Source organism: Aspergillus oryzae, chromosome 4 (assembly GCF_000184455.2).
Source record: "Aspergillus oryzae RIB40 DNA, chromosome 4".
Lineage (NCBI taxonomy): Eukaryota > Fungi > Ascomycota > Eurotiomycetes > Eurotiales > Aspergillaceae > Aspergillus > Aspergillus oryzae.
This window is the reverse complement of record NC_036438.1, coordinates 227,037-254,429: the sequence shown is the minus strand read 5'-3', so window position 1 is coordinate 254,429 and position 27,393 is coordinate 227,037. Positions and strand designations below refer to the sequence as shown.

General features: G+C 48.2%; 9 protein-coding genes across 9 annotated transcripts; 2 read left to right on the top strand and 7 right to left on the bottom strand.

Moving 5' to 3' along the window:
- Window positions 1–1,006: 1,006 nt before the first annotated feature.
- AO090012000103 (uncharacterized protein) lies at window positions 1,007–2,426 on the bottom strand (the record flags this gene model as incomplete). Its single annotated transcript, XM_001727117.1, has 2 exons — window positions 1,007–1,921; window positions 1,989–2,426. 2 exons carry the CDS (start codon window positions 2,424–2,426, stop codon window positions 1,007–1,009), a joined length of 1,353 nt encoding a protein of 450 aa, XP_001727169.1.
- Window positions 2,427–5,649: 3,223 nt separating this feature from the next.
- On the top strand, window positions 5,650–6,586 carry AO090012000102 (carboxymuconolactone decarboxylase family protein; the record flags this gene model as incomplete). The annotated part of the gene is made up of 3 exons (XM_023236320.1): window positions 5,650–5,741; window positions 5,827–6,462; window positions 6,550–6,586. The coding sequence occupies 3 exons, from the start codon at window positions 5,650–5,652 to the stop codon at window positions 6,584–6,586; spliced, it is 765 nt and encodes a 254-aa protein (XP_023091254.1).
- Window positions 6,587–6,725: 139 nt separating this feature from the next.
- AO090012000101 (sialidase family protein) lies at window positions 6,726–7,865 on the bottom strand (the record flags this gene model as incomplete). Its single annotated transcript, XM_023236319.1, has 1 exon — window positions 6,726–7,865. The coding sequence occupies one exon, from the start codon at window positions 7,863–7,865 to the stop codon at window positions 6,726–6,728; it is 1,140 nt and encodes a 379-aa protein (XP_023091253.1).
- Window positions 7,866–9,548: 1,683 nt separating this feature from the next.
- On the bottom strand, window positions 9,549–10,928 carry AO090012000100 (nucleotide sugar dehydrogenase; the record flags this gene model as incomplete). The annotated part of the gene is made up of 1 exon (XM_001727114.1): window positions 9,549–10,928. One exon carries the CDS (start codon window positions 10,926–10,928, stop codon window positions 9,549–9,551), a length of 1,380 nt encoding a protein of 459 aa, XP_001727166.1.
- Window positions 10,929–12,141: 1,213 nt separating this feature from the next.
- AO090012000099 (uncharacterized protein) lies at window positions 12,142–14,196 on the top strand (the record flags this gene model as incomplete). The annotated part of the gene is made up of 4 exons (XM_023236318.1): window positions 12,142–12,506; window positions 12,566–13,286; window positions 13,395–13,833; window positions 13,904–14,196. 4 exons carry the CDS (start codon window positions 12,142–12,144, stop codon window positions 14,194–14,196), a joined length of 1,818 nt encoding a protein of 605 aa, XP_023091252.1.
- Window positions 14,197–14,861: 665 nt separating this feature from the next.
- On the bottom strand, window positions 14,862–16,736 carry AO090012000098 (uncharacterized protein; the record flags this gene model as incomplete). Its single annotated transcript, XM_023236317.1, has 7 exons — window positions 14,862–14,867; window positions 14,981–15,445; window positions 15,500–15,714; window positions 15,768–15,911; window positions 15,969–16,236; window positions 16,355–16,427; window positions 16,480–16,736. 7 exons carry the CDS (start codon window positions 16,734–16,736, stop codon window positions 14,862–14,864), a joined length of 1,428 nt encoding a protein of 475 aa, XP_023091251.1.
- Window positions 16,737–16,859: 123 nt separating this feature from the next.
- Window positions 16,860–20,161, bottom strand: AO090012000097 (uncharacterized protein; the record flags this gene model as incomplete). The annotated part of the gene is made up of 7 exons (XM_023236316.1): window positions 16,860–16,911; window positions 17,810–18,078; window positions 18,134–18,472; window positions 18,525–18,792; window positions 18,857–19,300; window positions 19,353–19,416; window positions 20,023–20,161. The coding sequence occupies 7 exons, from the start codon at window positions 20,159–20,161 to the stop codon at window positions 16,860–16,862; spliced, it is 1,575 nt and encodes a 524-aa protein (XP_023091250.1).
- Window positions 20,162–21,841: 1,680 nt separating this feature from the next.
- AO090012000095 (uncharacterized protein) lies at window positions 21,842–22,429 on the bottom strand (the record flags this gene model as incomplete). The annotated part of the gene is made up of 1 exon (XM_001727110.3): window positions 21,842–22,429. The coding sequence occupies one exon, from the start codon at window positions 22,427–22,429 to the stop codon at window positions 21,842–21,844; it is 588 nt and encodes a 195-aa protein (XP_001727162.3).
- A 3,987-nt stretch (window positions 22,430–26,416) lies between these two features.
- On the bottom strand, window positions 26,417–26,898 carry AO090012000092 (uncharacterized protein; the record flags this gene model as incomplete). The annotated part of the gene is made up of 4 exons (XM_023236315.1): window positions 26,417–26,429; window positions 26,474–26,682; window positions 26,738–26,792; window positions 26,855–26,898. 4 exons carry the CDS (start codon window positions 26,896–26,898, stop codon window positions 26,417–26,419), a joined length of 321 nt encoding a protein of 106 aa, XP_023091249.1.
- Between the last annotated feature and the right edge of the window lie 495 nt (window positions 26,899–27,393).

The following is a 27,393-nucleotide window of genomic DNA, read 5'->3' as shown; positions in this document are numbered from 1 at the left end:
TACGGGTGGCTGGGTAGGGGAATGCTATCGAGGAAAGAGGTGAAGTCCTCTCCATCATATGCAGTGGACGGACCAAATCCACTAAATGGCTCGCTAAATCCAGAGGACTCGGCCGTCGGTGTCGCTTGCGCTGAGAAGGGCGCTGGTCCTCCAGATAGAAGGCTATGGTTCCCTTGGCTCGTTGAATCCATGGAATGATTTGTCACGGCAGATGCCAGCATGTTCAACCCATTGAACATCTGATGAGAAGATGGAGACGGCGTTGTTGCATCCTGGCCCACACCTGATGTCGGGGAGCTGTGCGACAAGCGTTCGTGACGAGCCAAAAGATCTCTGCTCGCGATCAGTACATACGTTTAGAATTCATAGCGAGTGTAATTATACGTCACATACTTGCGCGTAAATGATTTGGGACATTTGTCGCAGACATACGGCTTCTCTTTCGTGTCTAGTTGCGATTATTAATCGAGGAACTCGGCCGAAGACAAAGGGAGAAGCAGCTTACGCGAACGATCATGGCGTTGGAGATGTTCTAAGCGGGCGAAAGACCTATCGCACCTTTGGCAATGGTACGATTTAGTAGCTTTACCCATGGTCAACCTGGGAGGGGAATGATGGCGGAGTGACAATGGATGAGTACATTCTCTCCATGCCAAGAGGATTTGCGGCAGGTGATCCGAGGATATGAAAAGGCGATAAGATTCGGACCACGAGTATTTCCGGTCTCCGCCTCGGACACAAATCTGTATGCCGAGGATTTGTGGATAGTAATTCGAGCGGCCAGCCCTAGTTTTTGGTTTTCATCCTTATTTGTTTTTGGCTAGACTTGGGAAATCAATAGAGCTATTCCGGAGAAAATAAGCTCGGTATCAGAGGTTGTTGATGATCATCCTTGCGGGTACTAAGTCACATTATATATATCTTCAACAAAACATTACGTCTATTATATATGTACAACATCCCACATAACTCCCGTTTGAGAATTTATCGATCCTAAACCTCACCATCACCGAGGTCCCAAGAAACCACCCAAAGTCCATTTCAGCGTAGACCACAACTCCTCTCCAAAGAAGGGCAGCATATGAGGGTTGAGATCCGAGAGAAGCACATCCTTCTTCGTGCACGATCCCGGATGGGAGACCTCCTTCCCGTCAAGACGATCAGCGATCCATCCCATAGCATTAGCAGATCCAGTGATCCATAAGCTACCATGCCCACCGACCAGATCCCGGATGTATTCCACAGTGGCGCCATCGCTGCAGTAGGTGTCGACCAGCTCATCGGTGTCTGCCCCGGGGCTGATCTCATCATGAACCGGCTTGTAGATGTACATGGGGATCTTGGGAGTTCCGTGCACACCCATCTGTCCAGCCAGGCGCATCACGCTCTGAGGAACGTCCTCGTTGAAAGACTCCTTGCCGTTCACGAAATATGAATAGACATCCTTAAGGAATCCCTGAGTAGCCTCGCCGATCAGGCAGCTGCTGGCAACTTTCTTGAAGTCCGCTCGCTTTTCGGGCACAAGGGATCTGTCGAGCCATTCGGAAACATTGGGATAAGCCTTGGACAGGCCATCAATAGAGCCGAAGGCAAGTCCAGCAAATGGACCGCCAGTGACTCTTTGGAGAGTAGAGCTGAGATTGGCGATGTTGCCTCCCGCGGCAGCACCGGCGAAGTTCAGCTCTGGTGCGTATGTCGGCTGCAACTCTGCGGCGTAGTTGACGGCGATCGAACCGCCAGAGTATCCCCACATGGCGTAGCGAGCGTCCTTTGACAGACCGAGTTTAGGGGCTTCAATTAGAGCTCCACGAACACCGTCCAAAGTCGCTTGACCGGAGATCACACCGGCCGAAAAGTGGGCGTTCACTCCTTCGTAATCTGTGGTCACGACCCACCATCCTTGGTTCAGAGAGGCGGCCAACTATTGATTGGAACATTGTCAGTGACGCTGAAGGTGGTGGCCAAACACTGGGATTATTTGAACTTACAAACGCGGTATCGGTCGACAGAGTGTTGTTAGCAGAGAGAATTCCCGCAAGCCCAGAGCCCGAGTCTGGCTGAAGGGTATAAGAGGGCTCGCAGGCTGGGTTTGACGAGTCGTAGTATAGCGCGTACGCAAGGAGCTTTGACGGGTCCGCATTACGGGGCTTAATCAAGGTGTTTACGGCGGCGATTGGGTTTCCCAAGCTGTCCGTGGTCCGGAATAGATACTGATGCACAGATTCAACCTTCACATCGACTGGGAGGGGGAGGAAGGGTGACAACTGGCTCGATAGCTCGCGAGTTCGGATTGTCTGCCCCGGTGCATAGGTGTCAATATTAGCTGGCTGGTCATACCAAGGGTCCTCCGTTGGCAGAAGAGGCTTGGCTGTCACTGCAGACCAGATATCGGCCGCGACGAGGGCAAAGAGGGGAAGCCAGCGCATGATGTCTTGTGCTCAAGGGTAGGGAATTGATCGCACTGATGGTTGTAGGTTCGACGGCATCTTCTGCTCTTATTTATAATGGGCCGTGGAGAAGCACGTTAGTAGCCGTTGCGATCCAAGGTTGGCCCGTGTACTCCGTAACTGTTACGGAAATGTTCAGCTGAAGAAACAACTTGAGCATATCCAAGTGAGACATGCAATCGCGGTTGATCATTCAATTGATCCACCGTCGGCGTGTCCTAGACTCCTAGTGCATTAGAATAGCTGCACGGATTAGCTTCTGGCGGCCTGGCCGGCTTGAGGCTCCACTTGGTGCATGCATTATCGAACTTAGCAGAATTTGCGTTTTCTGCTAAATACCCCGAAACAAGTAGCTGCCATGGCCAACCAGTCGACGATGAAAGACTGTCCCTGAAACGTGTTTCATAGGCTTTCAAAGAGACGTCGAGTGAGCAATAACATCTTTCCTGGTAGTCTTTGCAGAGGAATTAAGATGACCCAAAAAAGCCTACCGGCGGATCTCAGGAACGCCTGATCTTTAGCGGGCCCACTCTGCACACAAACCAATAAATCAGGGTCGTATTACGGACGGCTAAAAATAAGGATCGACGCAATATAGAATTCATCTGTTCCCGACTCCGGACGCATTTCTAATCAGTTCGGGTATCGGGTGTTCAGGTTACTGGCATATAATTCACCTGAATATTAATTCCGAGGTAAAAGCTCCCACGATATTAGCCCATCCTAGGAGTATATGCAAGGATCTCGGCGTGTCTAGCATACCAAGCTCAATGCTCAGCCGATCTTTCATCTATAACGGAAAAGATCAAAATTTACTCTCCTGACGGGCCGAACAAAGAAAGAAATTAAAACGAAGTAAAATTCAAAATAAGAGGAAAGCGAAAATAATAAAAGGGAAAACTGAAACATGTGCTACGCAGCTACCTAACTTCGCACTCGATGGTAGCAGCCTCACAAACTGTAAACGACTAGAATTACGGTGAATTAGGGTTCTTCAGGGCCGCGTAAAGCGTGACATCCTTCCGTGGTAAGCCACGTGGGGCCAGGAACAAAAAAGGTACTATGCATATGATTATGCATAGTATAGTATACCCTGAATAGAGGTCCCTGGATTTGCTTAGCGGCCGTTAAGTCCGCTTTTATTTCCGATCGTGATTTTGGTGGGGACGCCATGGCTTCGTCGGCGGTTATTGTATAATGTGTCTCCGAGACAATCCTGATTCTTGAAAAACATCTCAAAAGATATGTCATCTATCGCATGATACTGTATAGTAATAGAGTGATAGATTGTCTGATCAATCTGCAGGGTTACATTGCGGTTAATAAGCTGAAGAGTGCTAACTTACACTAGGGAGCTATAGTGGGTTTTATTATACAGGGTACTACCTCACCTCCATAGTATACGACTCGAACATGACCGCCCCTATCTGTAGACACCGAGAAAATATGAGGTAAGTGAAACAGCATACTGCATCCTACCAAAGCGGCCTTGCATGATTCCAAGGCCTCTTCACTTGATAGACGACAAGCCGTCTCTCAATAGTCGGAGAGCTGGCACTATGAACTGCGTTAGTGAGGAGAAGTGCGCTTGGTATGGGTTAATTCTCTTGGGACGTCACAAGTACTATGTACTGTTGTGGGCCAGCTCTCTTCGGGTTAGCCTGACGAAAATGCCCGCTCCTTCATCATTTGCTGGCATCTCTGATTCACTGATGATCTGATCTGCAAATATCATAAGATGGGTATACTTCTCATAGTCCACCCCAGCTATTGTGCCTGAGCATAAGGCTGATGTATTTCTAATCCTGGATAGACCGTATGCGGTTGAATATGTAATTTTCGACTCCAACAACTAGGACAACCAACGAGTATCAGGTGATGTTAGACAATATGAGGGTTTGATAAACGTCTACTTATTTACACTGCAAATAGTCCTACACATTAAGATACTAATCGAGTAGCAATGCTCACATATCCTACAATCTCTTGATGGTTGATACTTTGATATCTAATTTTATATCCAGCTTAGAACGATAGCTGGATATCTTGAGTTAAATAACCTAATTGACACGTCATCCCAGATAAGTCTGAGAAAAAGCAAATCTCTCATCACCAAGATAGCTCTGCAACGACAATATCAAACAAGATCGACATTCTCGCGAAAAACACAGTGCGAATAATACATGAGATGGATTTGATGGAAGTCAAGACCCGTAATGTTCTTGTAGCATAAAGACCCTTAGTGAACATTGGCCGGTTGAAGAAACATGCCTTTGGAGACGTCAGAGGCCGCATCACGGTCAGTTTAAGTGTCAATGATCCTTTATGAAAGCCTTGGAGAGTTGATGCCATTGGCTCTTCTTTTTGTCTCTGGAGCTATGACAGACCAAACCCAGACATATTGAGTATATTCACAAAAAGGATTCATAAGTAGAGTACGATTGTTTAGGGGAGATGTAGGAGAGATAAAGACGAGTCAAATTTTGGATACGTCTGCCAAACAGTTGGAAAGGAATGCTGTGAGGACAGGTAAAGCCCGAGTTATAGCTCCAATTTATGCCCTTTCCTCTAGTCACTGGGTAAAGTCTGTCTGGCTGGCGTAGTCGAAAAAGCGGAACGAGTCCATGGCGAAGCTGACTCTTATTCCACACCTACTTATGGGATCCAATAAAACTACCTAGGTTGGTCTGTCCTGCATTACTATACCGCGAGGTGTACGTACACGAGTAAAATATGTGATAGAGACATTAATGGTGAGCTGAACACCTCGCAGATGATCAATATATACTATGGCAGGCAGTCAGAACCTTGTGCTTCTTTCCACACCGGTACTTGGGTATAAGACGTATACACATACAGAAATTACACAGAATCTAACTATATTATAGTGTGTGTGTGTGTGTGTAGTAAAAACACATCAAATAACGACCACCCTCAGGCATGAAAGAGTTATAACCATAACACCTCATCTTTGGAGCAGACGGGTCCGATCATAGATCGCCTTCCTCTATAGGCTTAGCTTGAATCGCCAACACCGATCACGATGTTTGCTTTGTTTGTCCTGCATGGTTTGTCCTGTTTGACTGGGACATCCGCTTCGTTCTGCCGACCGGATAAACGCAAATGAGGAGAGAAGGAGAAGATCCCCACCTAGTCTGGTCAATCAATCACCATCATGAAGCCTAAGTGACACTCTCAAAGCATGAGGGGCTTTCCGCTTCGACTGTCCCCTTGTAACTCATTGACTCGAAATCCAACAACAACCCAAAGACTTGCAAATAGAACAAACCCCAGGTAAGTCCCATTCTAGCACATCTTGTATAGATAGCCATCGTCTGCCTCGGCGAATAGACTTGCTGATACTGACAAGGATCCCCAGATTTTCGACAATCTCCCCATTGAAAATGCGTCTGCCCTACGCCCCCTCCGAACCCCCCGCATCCGACCCCGACGCGGCAGACATCTACGCCCGTATTGCAGCCCGTCGCAACCCCCGCCCTCTCATCCCGCTCGATCTATCCCTGCTGCATTCGCCCCCGGTCGCTGATGGCTGGAACAGCTTCCTCGGTGCCATCCGGACACGCACCATCATCGACCAAGGACTCCTAGAACTCGCTGTCTCTCGCGTGGCGGTCTTGACTGGGGCGGTCTACGAATGGAATGCTCATGCTCCCCTGGCTTTGAAGGGTGGAATCCAAGCGCAAGAGTTACAGGCCGTGCGGACCCTCCCTTCCACTGCCGTTGGAGAAGCTGCAGAGCTATCGAAGGCCAAGGAAGCTTTGGCACAAAGCGCCTTGACTTCCCGGCAAAAGGCGATCGTGCAGTATGCGGATGAAATGACCCAGACGGTCAAGGTGCAGGATTCAACTTTTGCGCAGTTGCAGACGGAGGGTTTCTCGGATCGTGAGATTGTCGAATTGACGACCGGTATTGCGGGATATAACTGTGTTAGCCGGGTTTTGGTTGCTTTGGATGTTGGGGAGAATAATGCTAGGGAAATGAAGAGTGTGGATGAGTTGGTTGCCAACCTATAGTCGTTGTTGTCAATACAATGTGCTCGTTGAGCTATACGCGTCTAATGAATTCTACACAATTATGGCAGCGTGTTGGACGTATGCACTGGGTCAAGTTATTCGTAATATCTACAGGCGTGACACTTTGTCATGCGTTAATATGTGATTTTGATTCATGGCGAAATCTTCTGGTAGTTGCTCTACAACTAGAACCATCCGCTTTTAAGTATCAAAAAATTCAAAAGTCCCACGCACAATCCAATATCTAGTGTAAGGTGATCGCCTTCGCCTTCGGGCGACCCTCACACTCGAAGGTCGCGAATAGGGTGTTTCCATCCACTGGTGCAATACCCGGCCAGTGACTAGTATGAGGGCAGATAACCGTCGGTTTGGACCATTGAATCTGGCCATTCTGCGGCGGACCAGCGAAGACGACCTTGATAGAGGCATTCTGCGTCCACGAGACCTCATTGTGATCCTCGTCCGTCATGAAGATAACCGCCAGCGATCCATCAGCGAAGGAGGCAATCTGAGGAGCACCGGCATTGTGACCCTGAGGCGGAACATACACGCGATGACGCCAGCCCCAAGTCTGACCATCGTCGTAGGAGATCAACGCTTCCAAATTGAAAGTGCCAAAGGAGGTAGTCTCGAAGATCATCACCAGCGCCTCGCGACCGTTGTCCCAAGTCGGTGCGATGCCGTTCATCCCATCACGCAACGCATCACAGTCCCCATGCAGACACCGCGGCTGAGTCCAGGTGGCACCGCCGTCGAATGACTGCACCATCATCGTGCTCTGGTTGTTATGCGCGAATTCCAGCGAATACGTCAGCTGGACCTCGCCCTGTCTGCCCAGCCGCATAAAGGGCTCCCAGATGCCGTTTGGTGCACCCTTCTCTGCCGCCTGCGACAGGAAGTGCCAGCTCCTACCGGCATCGGTCGACCGGCAAACTGTGATACGGAAGTACGTGGGGCCGTGGGGCCCAATGTCATGGTTGCGGAATGCCCCCAACACAGTGCCCGGTGCGACCTCCAGAAGAAACACGTTGTCGACGTCGCCCTCGCCGCGGCTTACTTCTCCCCAGTCCTGGAAGGTCCGACCGCCGTCCGTACTTCTCGATACGGCGAGCACGCGTGTCTTGCCCTGGAAGTGGGTGAACGAGGTGAGTAACGATCCATCACCCAGTCTGGCGAGACGGGGGTATGTACCGTGTTTGTCGGGGTGAAGGTCCCTGTCACCATCTTCAATGTGACGGTTCCCAGGAAGCTGGCCTGGATATCCTTGCTGTGGAGGTGGTTGATAGTGCTGGTATTGTTGGGGAGGCTGGCCCTGTCCGTGTCCATGTTGATTATCGTCTAACCCGAAGGTTTTGAGGATTTTCTGGCCAAAATTTCCAGGCATTGTGTTCGGGCTTCTCTTCGTCCGGCGAAACGATTTATCAGAGAGTGTGGTCGTTGGGAAGTGGCTTGAGAGGGGATTGTTTAGATATAAAGAGGGGCAAAGTGTAGCCACTTGTTCACCGATAGTTCATCTGTTTATCGAAGTGATTGACATGGATGACGTCATCCAAGCCCCGTTGAAACACGGCTGCCTGGTTGCCTCATTGTTGATCTCAATGATGTTAGGAATGGATACTGAAAATCATAATCTCGAGGGGCAGAGGTGACGATGAATGGCATGGGAGGTAGCATGGACGTAGGTCAACGGAGGATATCTGGGGTTAGGGCTAATGTTGCCTAATGCGGCAGTGTCAGTTATCCACCTGCACCTGCACCTACCAACAGCTTGCCATCAGAACTTTAAGTAGATTAAAGGACCAAGACTAGAACTAGACAATGATAAAAGAAAGCGGCTTGTACCATTTAGCATTTTGCCAACCCTAAGGCCCCTCTAGAACTATCAAGTCATGGCCGAGTTCGGACCCGTAGTCTCCTTGAATTGTGTGGCACGCTCCGTTATACTAGACGCTCTAGGGGCATAGGGCTGTGTAGCTACAGAGCCAAGCAATATAATATTATAATCCATTGTTGTCGCATTAGGCAGTATCCTCGAATGACTGTTTGGTCGTACATTCCCCTAACGCAGCCGCCCATGCATGTACATTTCGAATCAGTCTGAGGCACTACTGCATGGGCTTACGGGGATACCGATGCACTTGAATTGCCAATAGAAGCCTGTGGCTTACACTGTCTTTTATTGGAAGCACACTGCATTCGTCACTAGTCAGGTTAAAAACCCAAGACCGATATCAGTGACCACGAAGGCTTTTATCAATCACTAACACTTGCTAGATATTTTTATATGCATACAGTTGACTCAACAATACAAGACATAAGGTTACAGCTGAATTTACAAAAGGATCGCTGCTGAGGCCAGTACTCATAGTACGACAGGGAGTAAAATTAAGGGTGTGGCGTACACAAATAGTATACACTTACTGACGTTGATACTCAAGAGGGTACAAATTGTTCGATTGGTGACTACCATTGATCTATATTATTGTATCTACCTGAGCAACAAGTCAATAAGAGGAAGGTTATATCGAGAAATGTCACTTCCGTAGCATTACTAACCTTCTAACAATCTAAATGAAGATTATTGTACGCCATATATGAATGATATATACCTGGTTTTGATGTGGACTTTCGCAAAAGATGCCCGAAGCCTTCCGGATTTCGCTTTAAACTAAGCTACGGTCATGAGCTCGGCCAAATGGCGTAACTGACCAGGCAGAATGGTGCATCCCTTTGAGAAGATGCAGTCAAGAGATCATCTCAGTCTTCTGTGTACATCACGCACATGAGTGTCAAAGAAACTCGTAAGGGGGCCTTGAATGGCAACAAATGGAAGGGTCAACAGCTGGTCATCCTGTGAATTGGATCTCTAGGTATGCCCAAAACAATGTTACTAAGCATTTTATTCTTTTGCCCTATCATTTCTCCTGAGGAAATATAAATGTGGAAGTGAAATGAAGTAAAGGGACAGAGAGAAAAAGGGAATAATAAGAAAAGCAGGTATTATATGTATAACATGTACAACAAAACTAGAAAGCAGCATACAAATTGAAGTCCTAAGGAGAACTGGCTATTGGGAGCATCCAGCCGCCACGGAAGACGTGAAATTCTCGACTAACACCACATCTAATCTTTGTAGAACCGTGAGATCCAGCCCCGGCTGGTCAACAGCCACTATAATTATGTCGAATTCTTCTGTTAACGATTTTGTATTCCATCTCCTCGCTTCATCCAATTTCGGAATGGAAGGCAACGCTTCCTGCGAAACGAGCGGATCGGCGTATTCGACTGATGCCTCCCATTCATCTTTCAGATGCCGAATAAGTGCAAGACTAGGAGAGTTGCTGAGAAAGGATTGTCCACGCTTGAACCCTACACCAACGACAAGGACTCGGGGTTGCATGACTCGTGACATTGCGCCGGAAGCTTGATTACAATAAAACTTCTTCATCACCCGGTTTCCCAATTTTGCGGGGCGCTTGGTCATTTCCTCCGTGGCCGCCTGAAGTAGAGGCAGCTCAGATGTAGACAGGAGGTAATATGGATTCACAGGGATACAATTTCCGCCAACCCCCAGTCCCGGGAAATACGATTGATATCCAAACGGCTTTGTGGCCGCAGCCGTAGAAACCTCCATAGCGCTTATGCCGATGGATTGGCATGCATCTGCCATTTCATTTGCGAAGGCGATGCAAACCATGCGTTGACAGTTCTCGTACAATTTCGTCATCTCAGCCACCTCGGGACACGAGACTGGGACTAGATCATGGAAGACCTTCCCGTACAGTTTCTCAATGCTTTGTAAGGATCCGGGTGCGATATCATCCAAGCCAGAGATGACTTTGGGGATATCCTCAAATGCAGGGGAGAGTCGACCTGGATCGACTCGCTCCGGAGACATGCCAGCCATGAGGCCGCACGATCTCATAACATCTTTCAGAAGCTGTCTAGTCATGCCCACGGCGACTGAGCTTTCGATAACCACTGTTGATCCGGGACGGGCGTATTCCGAAAGTAGGCTAATTGCGCCCTGTAAGGGTGTCGTATCAACGCAGGCTTGATGGAGTGTTGTGGGGACACATATCAAGAAGTGTGTAGCCACCGCGATATCGGAAGGATTGCTTGTAGCTTTTACATTTTTCTTGGCCAGATCAGCCCGGATCTCTTCAATGCGCTGACTGTTGATATCAAAGGCGATGATGTTGTTGTATACCCTGGCGAAAGCAGATACAAGTTCGAGGCCGATATAGCCAACGCCAATCACAGCAATGATAGGGTCATCATATGCATGTGTGTGAAAGGTTTCCTTGTTCACATTGTCGCCTTCAGGTTGGCACTTCCCTGAACTGCTTTCAGGAGGAGGCGTAGGCAGGCCATTGCTTTCTATGGAAGCCGGCTCGGAAATCTGCCCTTGAGAATAGCCATTACCGTGCAACTTGAAGCAGGCCATATCTGGCAGTATGGCTTTCATCTCACCGACGCAAAGTGCCGGGATATGGAGTTGTCGTCGAGATTGCCTAACTGAAAGGGGGATGTCTTTGCCCAATGTCCCAGCTTTTCAGGAGCAGACGGAATGCAGCTCACCCTACACTATAACCCAGTAGTACCACGGGAGTATTTCCCTTGATTTCTTATCTATATTCGCCGGATCTCGGCAATGGTTGGTGTGCTTAATATATCCATGGAATAACCTCATTTAGCAGGGGCCTCGGAGTGGATCAGTGGCATTTCAAGATTTCAGTAAGGAGTAGAAAACTCAGCCAACGCGCTTTTGCAATGTGAAAAAGACCAGTGGATAGGTACTAGTACGTACACGTAACTAACTATAGAGGAGCTACGTGTCATGGCGAATATGATCTATATTCTTTTGGAATCTTGCTTTGCAGTATGTCGGATGTTGATTGGTTCCCGTGATAGGGTGTGAAAAGATCGCGTCGATCGCGGTGGGTATGGATGCATATCATTTCCCTTTCACGGATCTTGCTAGCTGGACAGAGTATACAAAATACGATCCATAGGGATTAAGTTTTAACACGATCTTTATCTCAGCTGAGCCACTTATTCCGTCTACGCGCCCCCAGCAAAAAGTCCGATGCTACTCGCCGATATGATTAACCGACATATCTTCATGTCTAGGAATAGCATTGTTGAGAGACGATTCTGTGCATCGGCATTAGAGCAGCAGAATGCGCCAGTTTCATGGGCTCAAATAGAAAAGAAAGACAAAAAGAAAAACATACTGTGTCGCTCAGCTGTAAGTGGAGTCCTGGCCTTTTCAAACGCCGATCTTCTCAGCTCCGTTCATATAGTGTCCTTCGGCTCTGCGAACATAGGCAATGATCACCTGTTGTAGTGGGGCCCTTGCCTACTCATCACCTGGTTCTAAGCCATGCTTATAATAGATAGCCAGCCACCATGGTCAACTTAATCAGACAAGTTCGCCATTCTTTCAAGGGCCGTACCAGCCGGTAGTGTAGGAATGCATTGCAAGACGACGTGAGCAACGACCGTCGAGATTCGACATAGCAGCGGTGTGACGACCTACAACCAATCTACACCATCCTGGCGGATTATATCAGCTTCTCTTGGCCTGTGAAACTCTGCGAAGGAAAAAGAGACAAAGAACAGCAGTTTTAAGCAAATGTGCCAATGATTATTGCATCATGAACCAAACGGTATCGCCCATGGTACGGAAATTGCCTATACCACGCCAATCGAAGCATTACCAGCACGTACATCGCGACAATCCCAGTCCCTTGAGCCAGGACATGGCTGCCTCTCCAGACAACAGAGTACCGGCGTGTGCAATTGACATTGGCAGAAATGAGGAGCTAACTTCAAGCATCCCCGTACGCGGTGTTGCGCGAAATACCCGAGAGATCCTAGATGTACTGGAGGAGTGGACTGGCTGTATCACGACCAAAGAAGCAACGCCACGTCCGCAGGTTATGCCAGAAGTGCGCAAGAAGGGTCGCAGAAGAATCCTGATTCAAAAGTACATGTTTCAAATCTCTATCCTCACAGCCAAGTAAGTCGATCCCTGCCATTCCTCAAGATGTAGAATCATCCGCTAATTCATGTCCCTAGTGGGTTCGGAATTTTTGCTACCTGGTGGTTCCCACATCACTGGTACCTCCTCATGCCTTTTATAGGTGCTGGTGTTGTGATGAATATCGCCATGATCATCGCTCTGCTGGTTAACCTACTCTATCGTTGGTGTTACCCAGAGAAGCCGCTGATACCAGAGACTCCAGAGAGCCTAGTCCATTTGATTCCATGCTATAACGAAACGAAGGATGAGATGGAGCGGTCACTCAATTCACTAATAATGCAAAAAGGCATTTCAGATCATAGGCGATGTATTATGATTATCTGTGATGGCAAAGCTCGTGGTTACGGCATGGAGAAGACAACCGGAGAATATCTGTTAGAGGATATTCTCATCCAGAAAGACTACCGGGTCCGGATCACGAAAGCCTACCTGGCATGGGATCAACAATTCATGGATGTTGAAGTTCAGAGGGGGACCTACCACGACGTGCCGTACTTCTGCATTATCAAACAGCACAACCAAGGAAAGCGCGATAGTTTAATCGCAGTACGTTCGTTTTTGTACAACTACAATATCCGCCATACACATCCAGAGACAATATTCACGTCGACATTTTTTGTCCATATGGCTTCGTTTATCAAGGAGTCAGGGATTGATTATATTGACAATCTGATTGGGATGGATGCCGATACAGTATTTGATGACCACTGTATTAGCGAACTACTTCGATGTTCACGGTATGAGGACACTGTAGGGGTATGTGGCTATGTTGCCGTGGACTGGAAAGACAATTTTTGGCATCCTTGGAAGTTATACCAGTCAGCAGAATACACGATTGCCCAATGCCTACGACGTCTTCACCAGTCTGTGATTACGCATAAAGTATCTTGTCTCCCCGGCTGTTGCCAGCTGTTGAAGATCTGTGAAGAGACTTGTGGACGTGAAGTGCTGTTCAAGAGATTCGGATACTGCCCTGTCCCTACTGATGGAGTTCTGCGACATGTTCGAGCCACTGCCAGTGAGGACCGCAATCATGTCTGCCATATGCTCTCTGCTCGTCCGAGGGCTCAGACTCGCCAGGCGCTCCATGCGGTAGCATATACAGACGTTCCACAGTCGTGGCCAGTCTTCCTGTCTCAACGCAGACGATGGACACTGGGTGCCACCTCAAATGACCTGTTTTTATCATCTGCTCCTGGCGTACATTGGTTCGAAAGGATCCTTGCTTGCACTAATGTGATGACATGGTTTCTTAATGTGTTCATCTTCGCCAGCATGGCTAGATTTATCATGGCAATGTTTTGTGAGTATAGCGCGTTTCATCTACCACCCCGACTCCACAGAGATCAATCTAACATTTCCCGCATATATAGATGTTGAGGCATGGATCATCTTCTGCTTCATTGCCATTGCACTGATCCCCATTGTTTATTATCTGATTATCCCCTTCTGGCACATTAAGCCATGGCGCGATGCCTCGCGCTTCTGGATCGGTTGCCTCATATATATTATCTGTGGCCCATTCGTTAACATAGCAATCCTGCTCTACTCTTGCCATTACTTAGATTCGTTTGGATGGGGCAAGACTCGTCAGGTGGTTGCCGAAGACAATAGGGATGAGAACGGACAAGCTACTGAACGGACATCATTACTGCCACGTACATAGGGTTACAATGGCTACTGTTTCATGCCAATCATATCTTAGATCCTTAAGTCTTGCCAAATTCTGTATGTATGGTTCGTATGTATGACTGGTCAAGTGTGCTACGAATACTACTCTGGGAAACGCAAAGAGTTGCATGCTCGCATGCACCTACCATTGATTACAGCTAAAACCATACTCACTGTAAAGTGCTGAAGCCGTGACTTTCTGGTATCCGATAGTATGGCTTTCAGGTCAACGAAAATGTGGTAGAAAATGTAGTACTGATAATTGCAGCTGAGTCGGCAGCTCCGTGCGGTTGTGATCCACTTCGACTTGGAATAGTCGGTGTTATATCGCAGGTCATTCCATGCCGTGCTCACATCATCAGTGTGAATTACCTAGTGACTTGGATCTACCAAACTGACAACCTTTGCGCGTGGGACGGAATCACCTGAAGGACATCTATCCCAAACGGGAAGCGGTTGAACATCAGTGCCCAGTTAGGTGAGTGTACTATTCTTCAATGATCGATCCGGTATCACATTGAGGGACGCTTTCCATGCGGGCTGTAATTTCATTCCAAAACGAATCTAATCTATAAATACAATTATTGACGCGTATAATACAACAACTCCGGCCCGATGCTGTAACAATGCAAAAATCAAGCATTATTTGCACACGAGAAACTAGCGCTACTGGGGTCATCATGTAATGCTTTGCCTGAAACATACAGGCCGAGACCACACTGTGCAGCGAGTTAGTGAGGAATGAACAATGTAGTCAATATATCAGGGGAAGAACGTACGATGCATCCTGCGATGGCGAATATAAGGACATTGAGAATGGTGAGGAAGATTTTCATTGGCGTTGCGAAGAGGCGGTCCTTGTTGAGGTAGAGCCAGAATGTGGCGCTGAGGCCGTCTATTACTTTTGTTAGTATTTGATGTTCAGGGAATGGAGGGTCGGGGTGGGTTGGTATAGCGTACAGGTGAACCAGCTCGCGAAGAGAGAGGCCTAGTATATATGTCAGTTGGATATTTGGCGGAAGTGCAGAGAAATCGAGATCACGTACAACTAAGCTCAGAAGATTATTGAATACCGGAATCGCCTCCGCGATGACCCAGGCCACGATCCACAGGCCCAGCATCAGAAGTACCCAAGAGCCGGTGGCCACTAGATCCTTCTTGTGCATGCGGTCGCTGCCACGGAACAGACGGACGTAGACGTACTTGCACGCGACGTGGCCGTTGACTACTCCACCGATGATAATCTGATGACGATGTTAAAAAATATTTCTCGCGACTGATATCAGTAATGAACTTACAGTAGGAAGCGCAATGCCGTAGGCGACCTTGCGCACCACGGGACTAGCAGATCCTAAAGCAGGGGAAGTCACATCCTGGCCAGCGTAGTAGTAAATAACGACAGCCGTGACGATGTATAGGATGACATCAATGCCTTGAAGAAGAAAGAGAGATTTGGGGTAATCTTTCGGATCTTTGAGTTCTGACATGAATCCAAAAAAGGCAACATGGCCCGCTAAAATGCATATTAGTGAGTCTGAGATGGCACATGAGGTGAGGCAAACGCACAGAAAGAAAATACAATGTTGCACACAGCAAGGAACGCCTTGTACAGGCTAGTATCGACGGTTGCCTGGACACCACCGTGCCACGGGCGTTGGATGCCGAGGGCAATCATGACAATCATTACGGCGCTAAAGACACTGATGAAAGCTGGTGGACTGTAAGTATATCTCTTTTGAGAAGTTCGAAGTGGCAGCCGTCACTCACAAGCAATAGACAAATACGACACCTTGGCGGATGTACGCGGTAAACATAAGACATATGAGATGACTAGTCCCACAACACCAAAGACAATGGAGCAGGTTCCGTGGTCGGTGATGGAATTCATAGCCACCGTAAAGGTCAGGATGTGACTAGCCATAATGAAAATGACTAGCAGAAGCTGGCCGGTTCCCAAGAACTCGCGGCCGAACTTGCCGAGAAGGACCTCGCCAGCATCGGCCATGCTTTGAATGTGAGGGTAGCGCCATCTGAACTGTCCAATGGTGTAGCCAGTATAAGTCGCCAGAAGGCCAAGGCCAAGTAGAAGAATAATAGCGCTTTTGGTGGGATGTCAGTATGTGAAAGGAGCATCCGGGAATGGGGCTTCCTACGGGGCAAGGCCTAAGGCAGCAACCACGGCGGGTAACGAGAGAATTCCCAGTGAGACTGTTTCCGCGACCATCACTTATGAGAGTCAGTACACTTCCCCGAACACTAGTACCCAACAGTTACTCACGAAAACCACATTGCCTGTATGAAGCTGGTCAGTAAATTGTCATCTTTTGACAACTGAGGTAGCGCCACAACATACCACCAGCTCAACACCTTGTACTTCACCTCGGCGTATTCTTCATCGCCAAAGGTGTCCTGATATTCTGGACGAGCTTTTTCCTCTTGCTGCTTTTCCGTGTCCTTGTCGCTGAGATCATATTCTGCGTCCCGGTTCATATCACTCAATACTGCACTCCCATGATGATCCGGTGAGGGAGCCATGAGTGCGCTTCGGGGGCAAAGTTTGATATTAGACTGGCTAATGACCAGCGTGAGATGACTCTCAACCAGATGCAGAGGGGCACCGGGAAAGAAAGGAAAGCGGTCACGGAAAAGAAAAACAAGCTAACAAAGAAAAAACCGGGTGAAGAAGCGGAGAATGAGGTGGATGGATACACTGCAACACAGTTACATCAACGGTCCGAAGTACTCCACGTTCGTCACAACCGGTCGAGGTTGAACAGTCTGGGGAAGACGGTGTCTAAGGGAAATGGAAGAAGAGCGCCATTGAATCAAGCTCGACGTCAGAAAAGCATGGTGATTATTGCCTGACTCACCTTCGCCTGGAGACAAAAGGGAATAATTCTGCAAGTGTGTGTTGAATCCGTTACCTAATTAGTTGCAGTTCGGGTGGCGTCCGGGTGGGGCGCCATGGCCAGCTTTCACCCAATAGGAAGCCCTCATTGTCCAGATCGTCAGCCACACTAACCTTGAAAATTTCAGTTGAGTGCCTTAGGGTGTCTTGGAATGCCTTAGGGCCGGGGCATCCTGCAGGTACTGGACCAATAACTGTCCCTCCCGGCATCTTTGGAATGTTCGGTGCCAGTTCCACTGCACACCACTGGTCATTCAGGCCGATCCAGATGTTGAACCCCGGAAAGTTTAACGGGAAACGGACTCCGTTGACACAAGAGTTGTCCCCGGCTAACGTACTAATTTCTTACCAATCCTAACCTCGGTCGGATGGCAAGCATGGAGAAGAGATAAATCAGGGTTTAAACCTTAAATGGATATAACACATTCGGATTGATAATTCGACGTGGTCATATTACTACCACTATGATCCATCGGGAAGGACAATAAATAAAGCAAGCGAACCGAAAACCATTCCAAAACTCTCATCACATTACCGGGATCCATATTCAATACCCTTACTGCCATCAATTCGTCTACTTGTGACGCATGAGTCCAGTGGGCCCGCCATTCCAAACGCCAGCCCTGATAATCATCACTCGTAATCATACAGCTGTTTCTGCGGCGGCACATCCCGGCGAAGAATGTACTTCTTGACATACCATGGCATCATGCCACGATAGTGATTGATATGCTTGCGAGTGGGCACGGAAAAGACCTGATCCAATTCTTCCAGAGAGAGCGCCTTGGTTTCCGGCAGGCAAAAATAGCAGAAAACCCAACCGAAGAAATTCCATGCGGCATACCACCCGAACGCTCCTTGGACGCTGAATGCATCCCGCAGCGGGAGCCACGTGAGCGACACGATAAAATTGAAGCCCCAAGTCGTGGCGGTCGCAAATGACATGCCGATGTCACGGATGTACAATGGCTGTCTAGATTAGCCGGAGTCGGTGACAGGGGAGAAAAGGCAAGAAATAACTCACAAATGCTTCGGCCGAGTATGTGAAAGGCACAGGTCCCTCGCCCGGCGAGTAAACAATCATGTACAGGTAGATCCCGGTTGCGACGCAGGCCGTTCGGGGAGCCTGATCCGGAATGTAGAACGAAAAACCGGTAAAGAGCAGGAACAGGCACATCAGAGGGAACGTGGTCAGGAGAAGGTTGCGCCGACCGAAGGTATCGATTGTATACACCGCCGGAAGAGCAAAAATCCAGTTCGTGATGCCGCATCCGAGGGACACAACGAGTGCCGTTTGGAGATCAAACCCGGCATCCCGAAACATTGAAGAAGAATAGTACATTATAGCGTTCACACCGCAGAACTAGGTGACGTTAGCGATGCAGAATGAGCCTAGAATCACCGTAAAGACGAACCTGTTGCATGAACATGACGAAGAAAGAAGATTGGGCGGCGCGCCGGTTACGGGGGACGGTGAACATCTCGCGCCAGAGATGTTTGCCTTGCCGGAGCTTCTCTTCCACTTTCAAGGCAGAGTGAATGTAGTAAAGGTCCCTCGCAGCCTGAAATTCCGATGGGCGCAGCTTGCAAAGTGCGTTGTACGCGTCCTGGTAGCGGTCCCGGATCATGTACCATCGGGGTGACTCGGGGCACATATAGACCTGGATACAAACAAAGAACGGGCTCGGAAGTGTTAATTCAAAGTGAATAAAGGTGAAAGTGGGTCAGCCCTGCGGAATAAACTTACGGAATGGCGGTCGACCCCAGCATAAGCCTCCAGTTGAAACCCGGGATGGTTGGATGAGTCACTTTCATGAACGCGACAGAAGCGATATAGCCCAGCATGATGCCAAATGCGGTCCACATCTGCCACATCATCACCAGGGCCCCACGTATATTAGCGGGCGCACATTCAGCGCCGTAGACTGGGGTAGTCGTTGACTTCGCACCCACCGCAAAGCCTAGCAAGAAGCGACCCAGCAGGAGGTTCCACCAGGTGTGTGCGGCTGCCATCCAGAAAGAGGAAGCAAACGAGATGAAGCAAGAGATAAAGATACAACCGCGTCGTCCAAACCAGCGATTGAGCGGAGCGGTAGTCCAACAACCGATAACAGCCGAACAAAGATATGGAGCGCCATTTACCAGGCCTTGCATCCAGGGATTGGTGAGGTTGAACTCCTCAAAGTAGTACCTGGCCACTGTTAGACTCGCACTCGCAATCTAGATTGGCGGAAATTACTCACTCTTGTGCTCCGTTCACTGCGGTCTGATCCATTCCCTGCACAATTGCGGAACCAGCACAGAGAACTAGAGATCATCAGAATTATAAAACGCTCCCTACAACAACGGGTGCTTACTGGTCATAAAGTACATCATAAAAGGCTGGTTCCATCTGTGCGTCTTCTCGCGCCGGAGGAGTTCCTTCTCCCCTTCAGACAATTCATCCAATTCCTCGAAGATCTTGGGGTCCTGAGCCACTAGCGCGCCTCGTTTGAGCTGCTCCACGATGTGCTCGAGATCTTTTTCCCGAGCAAACTCTTCGACATCGCAGTAAAGCTCCTCCCGAGTCAATCCTGCGAGGGGGTTCTTCAACTTGGAGTTAGTATCCTTTTTAATGACATCCCGAGACCAATCCCGGGCTGTCTCTGCTGCATCTTGCTTCTCGATTGAAATGGAGGATTCAAGATGCTGCGACGTCAAGGCAGGCGCTTCGGGGTCATTGATTTTCTTATCCATGACAGGAGTCTAGGTGCGGAGCACCTTGCAGATCAGAGGACCAAGATGTGGGTTAGTATGTCCAAGAGGTGCAGGGTACAATAGGCAAATTAGATGCAGTAGAATGAGAGAATTCTGGAGCCACAGGATCTCAAACAGCGGCAGGCCGGCGCTTTTAACGTCTCCAAGAGCCCAGACGAAGATCCGTCACCCATACAACAATTGGGACGGTCTCCATGCCACTCTGCTGACCAGTCAAAGTGATTGACTCCGCATGATAACTGGGTCTCCCCAGACTAGCTAACACGTACCTTAGGGACTTGCCCGTTGACTCCATACTGTCCCCAGGCCAAGAGGCTTGGAGTCCAAAGAGCTCACCAGTGGCGTTCTTGGAGGTCCCGGACGACTTGATCGGGGAAACCTAGCCTGCCGCCCAGGGTCCACTTTGCCAATGTTGCGTGGTTATGTGGTTGGTCCTATGCAACGAAGAAGGGACAGTGCGGCGAGATTGATGGAGCTAGTGATTCTCCTCACGATATATAGCCGCTTCGCTGCCTTTCATGTCTGACGGGCTGACAGGGCTCTGCGGGACTAAAGGAGGTTATTACAACGACGAACACGAGTTACAGCACAAGAGAAGGTTAGTAGCCGAAACATGACTGGGCGGCTGATTCATGCAGGCATACTGTCCAGAGGCAGTGCATAAAGGAAAGCCATGTGGTGCGAGAAACGCAGCGGTACCATTCCCCTGTAGGTATGCCCGATCCAAGAGAGACCGGAAAAAGGCTAGCGGAGGTCATCATGATAGAAGCCAAAGGTCAGTTGGACAGAAGGTTCAAAGCTCAAGGCTCCGACAGCAATCGTTTCCCCTCTGGCGTCATACCAGAGCAATCGGCATTTTCGCACTCGGTCTGATACCTCTCGGCAGGCTTGGCGCCGAGAGCGCACAGCCAGTCATCCCGAGGTGTCCAAGAACGCTCCTCTCACGGAAACTGATGAGTCGGTATATCCGCATGCGGAAATAGCAAGATTGGCGGCTTGGCTTACATATGCCGACCCTGCAAGGCGACCACAACTGGTTGTCCAAGAGCACCGATTTGACTTATCGATTTGGCCGGAGCCCGGTGATTGGCTGGGTCGGGTGCTTTCCCGTCAGATTTCTTTTTCACCCAGTTCTGAGCCTCTTAAAAGGTTCGTCTACGGAGTAGTGTGTTCAGATATAAACAATTTATCAACGGGGCGCGGAGAAATAGTCTCGAATTTTGTGCTTCGTTCATGGATTGGTGATCGGCGTCGTGAGAGATAACAGTCCCACTTGATGTTTCGCCAAAATCCTCTTGTATAACGATGATCGGTTCACAGATTGCTCAGGGGGGGAAGAATTAAAATAACGAGGGTTGTGATGTTAGATCGAATTCCTATTTGGGCGACACGTCACATGGCTGGTGTGGAGCTTTCCCAAGGCATTCGAACCAGCCTAAACTGTTGATAAGTGTCTCCTGGACTTCCATCCAACATCCCAAGATTCAGTGTAGTTACGGTTGCAACGCAATTGAGCTGGTTCTTTCCTTTATTGGTGGATGTACTCTCTGAGAACTAAAGGCCAAGATGGCTAATAATGCGCCGCAACGAACACCAAGTCACGCAACCGGCCATTTCTTGGCCAAAAGACTGGATGATGACATGGTCAAAGTTAGATCTATTGGGATATGGGGACACTCCGCAAGGCCTCCCAGATCAGCATCGGGAACTAATTCGAGCGTCTACAGCCGCCCGTGGATCATTCCCAGCGAACGGCTAACTGAAATACTAACCAGAAAGGGCGAAGAGAACGCCTACAACAAATGGGAAAAGGGACAAGGAAGAAGGGAAAGACTTCATGGGCGAGCAATAAAGATGGCTGAGCTGTCCCTATCATTCTCCTTAAAGTGCATCATAGCCACCCATGTTGCACGCCATATAACTTGTCCATATGACTTATATGACAGGAGTGGCCAAGTATATCCCGATGTCGATATCACTGTCTGATTAGTAGCTTCCATCCCCCTTGGAAATTCCTACTGATCATCATAGCTATTCCTCCTGCAATCGAAACACCACCCCCAAAGATCCACACGGCATTGAAGCCCCGGTTTTGCAGAATGGCCCCAGCCGCTGGAGTTCCGACTAAATTTCCGATGGTCATTACTGCATATCCCATCCCCATTCGGGTGCCAATAAGAGCTCGATCCGGGGAAAGCTTGACAAAGCAAGTGGGCGGCAGCGATACAAATGCTTCCGTAAAGAAACCATAGAGGAAAGCAACGATGACCACTCCCGCCAGGCTGGATAAATTAACCAAAGCGAACATCATGGCCCCAGAAATAACCGTGCATGGAAAGATGATGTTGAATGGGCCAATAAGATTGGCAAATATATTTGGTAATATTCTCCCCAGAACAGATCCAGTGGTCAAAATTGACAGCAGATAAAACCCAAGACCATTGGTGGTGATCCCCTCACTGATAGCAAAATATTGAATATAGTAAAACGGGATGTTGAGCGAGATGAACTCGAGAGTTCCTCCCAATACAAAGAACGTATAAGCGGGCTCGCGGAATGCCATGAGGTCCAGAAGTTTCCGTTTGCAAGATGGTTTCACTCGCAATTGGAATACTGTGATAGGAATGGCTATCGTCACTAATATGACGAGGCCAATCGCTCGACAGGTCCAAGCAAAGCCAATTTGATCGAAAAGTCGGTGGAATATAATCGGATATAGAATGCCCCCTGCCACTAAAGTCAGGATCACTCCCTACTCCAGAAAACCATGAGTCCTGTGGCTTACCCAATCCACTACCAGCAGCTGCAACGCCATTCGCCAGGGCCAACTTCGTGCTGAAATAGGTGGAGAGAACAGCCACACCAGGAATAAGGACCAAGCCTGTTCCAATACCAATGCAAAACCCTTGTGATAGCAGCACTTGGTACCACTCCTTCGAGAGGCTCAGCATTATCTGTCCGAACAGGATCATAAAAGAGCCACTAAAAAGAACGTGATAAAAGTAGCCCGCATCATACAGCGGACCGGTTATCAGACCTAAGACTAAGAGCAAAGATGACTGCGCAGAGCCTATCCAGGAAATACTGGATGAGGATGAGGAAAATAGTTGCTGGGTCTCGTAATAGGTCTGATAAGCACCAAACGTGTTCAGTCCACCCCTATAGACGTCAGGCCACATTCAAAGGTCTTTATCTCTCTAACTTGCCATGTGTTGAAAAAAACGAAAAATGTTCCCCCAACTTGCATCCAAGCCTTAATCCCGCCATCTGGGATAGATGATGTATCATTAAGAGAAGCTTTGCCTTGTGGTTCAGATGCCTCATCAGCTACAACGGCCTTCTCATTTCCTCCACCAGTACGTGCTCCGTTCATTTCTGCCTTGTCGACGAGTAATGTGTATCGTTGGTTCGTATGGGTTAATACGTCGTGCGGTAAAACACCCGATGCGCCTTGTCTCGAAGCTTCGCTCGTCTTCCCGTGTCTCTTGTATGCTGATCAGTGTAAGACGCAAAGTTCTCGCAATCATGAAGCCATTACATAACGCTATCTTTGCATTAGAAACGGTCCAGTAACCCAGCATCTCATTTAGTGTCCTCTCTGGTGTGTTGTTCGCATTCCTTTGCCGTGCCCGCCCCTTACATGGGAAGTAATCGTCTAAGCTCTCGGTCTACCATATCACTAATAGCTGTGAATGTCAGAAGTGATCGGAAAAGCCCTAAGCGGGATCCCCCGCCCATCAGCTCTAATAGACGGAAGATAGTCGTCAGCATATCGACACTATGAGACAAGGATTTGTCAACTACGTTTGACTGATGTTGGACTGCCTGTGATATGAGCAATTCATATAGGCATAAATAGTCATCGTAAATTACCCGCATTGATCAAATCCTCGCCTGGCCAACATTAGTCTCGGCTGGGAGCTTGAAACACAGCGCACCCTACCCAAGCTTCTGGGTGGGTACTGAAAGCTATCTATAATACTTGTTGTCTCTTGGCACCAGATTGGCATTGACTAGTTCCACCATTATTGCTGCTAGGAGGGAGAGGAACGATACTATCACATACCAATCTCCGCTATCCCACAATCCTAATAATTCACCACAGGAAGGAACCCAGTGCTAACAGTCACATACAGGTGAGGTCTGCTCATTGATAATATCTTTATGTTTAGCTAACCCGATATCCTGCCGTACACACAATACATCATGGAGGGCTAGCCATCGTTATCATGGAGCTCTACCCACTCAAACTCTGCGCTGTGGAATCATGTCGGATCAGCATGCAAAGGTATAAGCAAATGGACAAAATATAAAATCCATAACTAACACTTACAGAGTATGCACGTACACACGATGCAACGTTAAATGAGATTTATATTTGACTATCGTTGATTGGGACATGTCCTGAACTTCCCGACTCTTGTGATTAACCTTATCGCAGACCTAGCAAAATACCATTCCCTTAAGGACCTTGAGGATTAGAGTCAATGATTGGATTCGGTTGTCCAAAGCAATACAGTTGGGTTGTGCATTTCCCTGATTGGCCAAGTTCACATCTCCAGTCAACGTCAGCGACGTCTACTATGGAGATACTAATATCCATGCATAGGGCAGTGCAACCGGGCCATCTGGTATATTTTTGGCGCTATCCTCTTCTTTGTAAATTCTTATTGGGTCACTAATACCCAGCTTAGCAATTATGGCTGTGTTGGCTCAACCTCGTGTTTGAGTCTTGGCTGATGTTATCGTGTAGATCACCAGTGTGGCTTGGAACTTCTAATGAACAAACCTCTATCTCATCGAGATCATACAAAAAATGGGCCCTGCATCTTTATCCAGATTATGTCTAGATATTGCAAGCTGATTCACAGCCTCCAACTTCACAGTTCTACTGCAGACCAAACATGACAGACAAGAACTATCTTGTGCAGGATGGCCATCCAGCCATCTTGTTGCTTCGCATAGCTGCGATTGTCAGCGCTTTCACGACTTTGGTGGTATTCGCCTGGGCAATAAAGGCCCACGACCGCGTGTATACCGACATTGATGGCGCTTCGCTGTGTGCCATGATATTAGCTACTGTAAGCGAACGATCTCACTGTTCTAATGCTATCTCTACGGAGGCTAATATTTTGCCGAGCAGGCATCATATGCAGTCATTTGGTCTCTTGTACCCTTGACAGTCAGACTTCTTGTCCGTCGAACTCTCCACCTGGGCGTCTATATTGCATTCGACTTCATTGCCTATGGAGCAGTATTTGCTACTACTGTCGTCACGATGATCCTGTTGATACCAAACGCGGAATCAGGGTACGCCTACCGTAAATCTGCCCACATAGACACTGCGTTGCCGAAAGTCGAGTTTTTTGGATTTGCGACGGCCTTGCTGACTTCGTAAGATGAACAACGGTTCATGCAACTGGAACGGTTCTCAAGCTGACTTGTATAGGGTCCTTCATTTTGTTTTGTTCGTCTGGGCCTGCTGGGCTTGTGACCGCCGCAGGAAGCAACCCAACAAGACGAGTATCTAGGGCGCTTATTATCGAATGATGATACATAATAGCTTACGACACATACATTTAGCTATTAATGTCTAATACTGCAATTTCCGCCGTTCAGTTAATGTTGAATCGCCATAATATCGACATACGGTGAATGCATCGACCCATGTACCTTACGAACATCGATAACGGCGAAATGCACCATTCTCCTTTTGCGATTGCACTTACACTCCTTTTGGGACTCCTGAGGAGCCATCTCTGGGCTGGGCATTTAATAGGTTATATGATAATGATATTTTAACAGGAGATAATGTTTAATGCCATCGTGATCTTACCATGTTAACATACACACTAGTTATAATTTTGTTAATATCCATGCATGACAATCAGGATCCACGTATGCCATACACAATGAATCGCTACGTACAATACTTCACACCCTAGGCCTGTCTCCCTGCTCTTTCTTGAGGTGAATCTTGGGTATGTATAGATCTCATCAGGCTGCCTGCTACTAGAGTCTGGATTGATTACCCAACGTTCCTGAACTCTGCTGAAATATTGCGTTACATTGAGCAATAGTGATTCAAGGTTCTCACGTTGATTATAGCTCACCTTGGAACGATTTCGACAGTAATTGCATCACTCGGGATTTCAAGGTTTTGTGTAATGTGTAATCGAAGCGTTGATGCATCATGTCCGTGTGATGGCGCTAAATTTCCAAGTGTACTCCAGACTCAATTTTACAACACACGCTACTACTTTTAGACCAATGCAGTGCTCTATAAACACACCGTAACATTATCTAGGTGGGTCAACATTGGTTTCTTAGTCATGTTTGCTGACTACGAGAATGGAGATACTATTAAACTCGCTCCATGGTTCGTCTTTCGGACTAGTGTTTCAAGTACAGGTCGGTTCGAACTAACGATGAGAAGTGCATGTCGCCCTTTCTTTGAAGAGCCCTTCGAGGGCCCATTAAACAGGAGAATATTCTGTGATATACATGTTGCAAAAGAGGTACAATACTCGCCGACTGTCGTTCGACTAACTCAGACCCATCCACTATAGTTGCGTTGTCCAAATCAAGTCCACAAAACTGAATCTACCAGGCTACACTGTCACCAGCACCGTTCTGTTTGCAGTAGTAGTTCAGCTCGTCACCTCCAATGTGCTGAGCGGCGGAGTCACAGTAGTAGAGGATGTCCTTCTCGTTCTTCACTGTGCAGTCGGGGCATTGATCCCATTGCTTGTTACCGGTGTTGCGCTTCTTGTACGCGGCGCAGGCCTTCTCGGTGGCAGCCCGGTTATAGGTATCCTTGGTAAATTGTTAGATTGACTCTTGCGAAATAGTAGATTGGGATAGCACGTACGACACCGCCATTGGTATCAATGCAAACACCAGTATAGTGAAGATCCGCAACAACACTAAAGAATTGTTAGCACCGGCGTTATTCAAAATAGATTATACGATGGAAAGACTCTCATACCCAGCGGCCAGAGCGGCGACAATCAAAGAGAGCGATGCCTTCATGTTTGCTTATGTTATGTCCCGACGAAGAAGTGTGAAACGGTAGGTGGTGTTTTCGGGGTTTAGAATCCTAGATGGAAATTCCTGACGTTTGCGAGCAACGGTAGTACTTAAGAAAGATGATGAACGGTCATCAAAGGGTATCCATGGCGGAGTATATGTGTACAGAGCCGATCCCGGGGCTCCTGTCATGGTAATTGCATGTCTTGGACCAAGGCGAAAATATCCGAAGATTCCCCATGTAGATCCCACGATCACAATCAGCGAACGGACAAGACTCCTCATGACATGACCCATATCAGAATGATGTGCTTGGCCGTCGATTATGCAGGTACCGGCAATGATCCGGGACTCTATTTCCGGCTAGCCAACGTCTCGCAGCGCGGGATATGTTTCACTTCTGGACATTAAATGCATATGCAGGACTGCGTTTCATCCTTCGTAGCATTAGTCGCACGTTACTGTCTCACCCATAGATCCAATCGGAACCACGTGGGG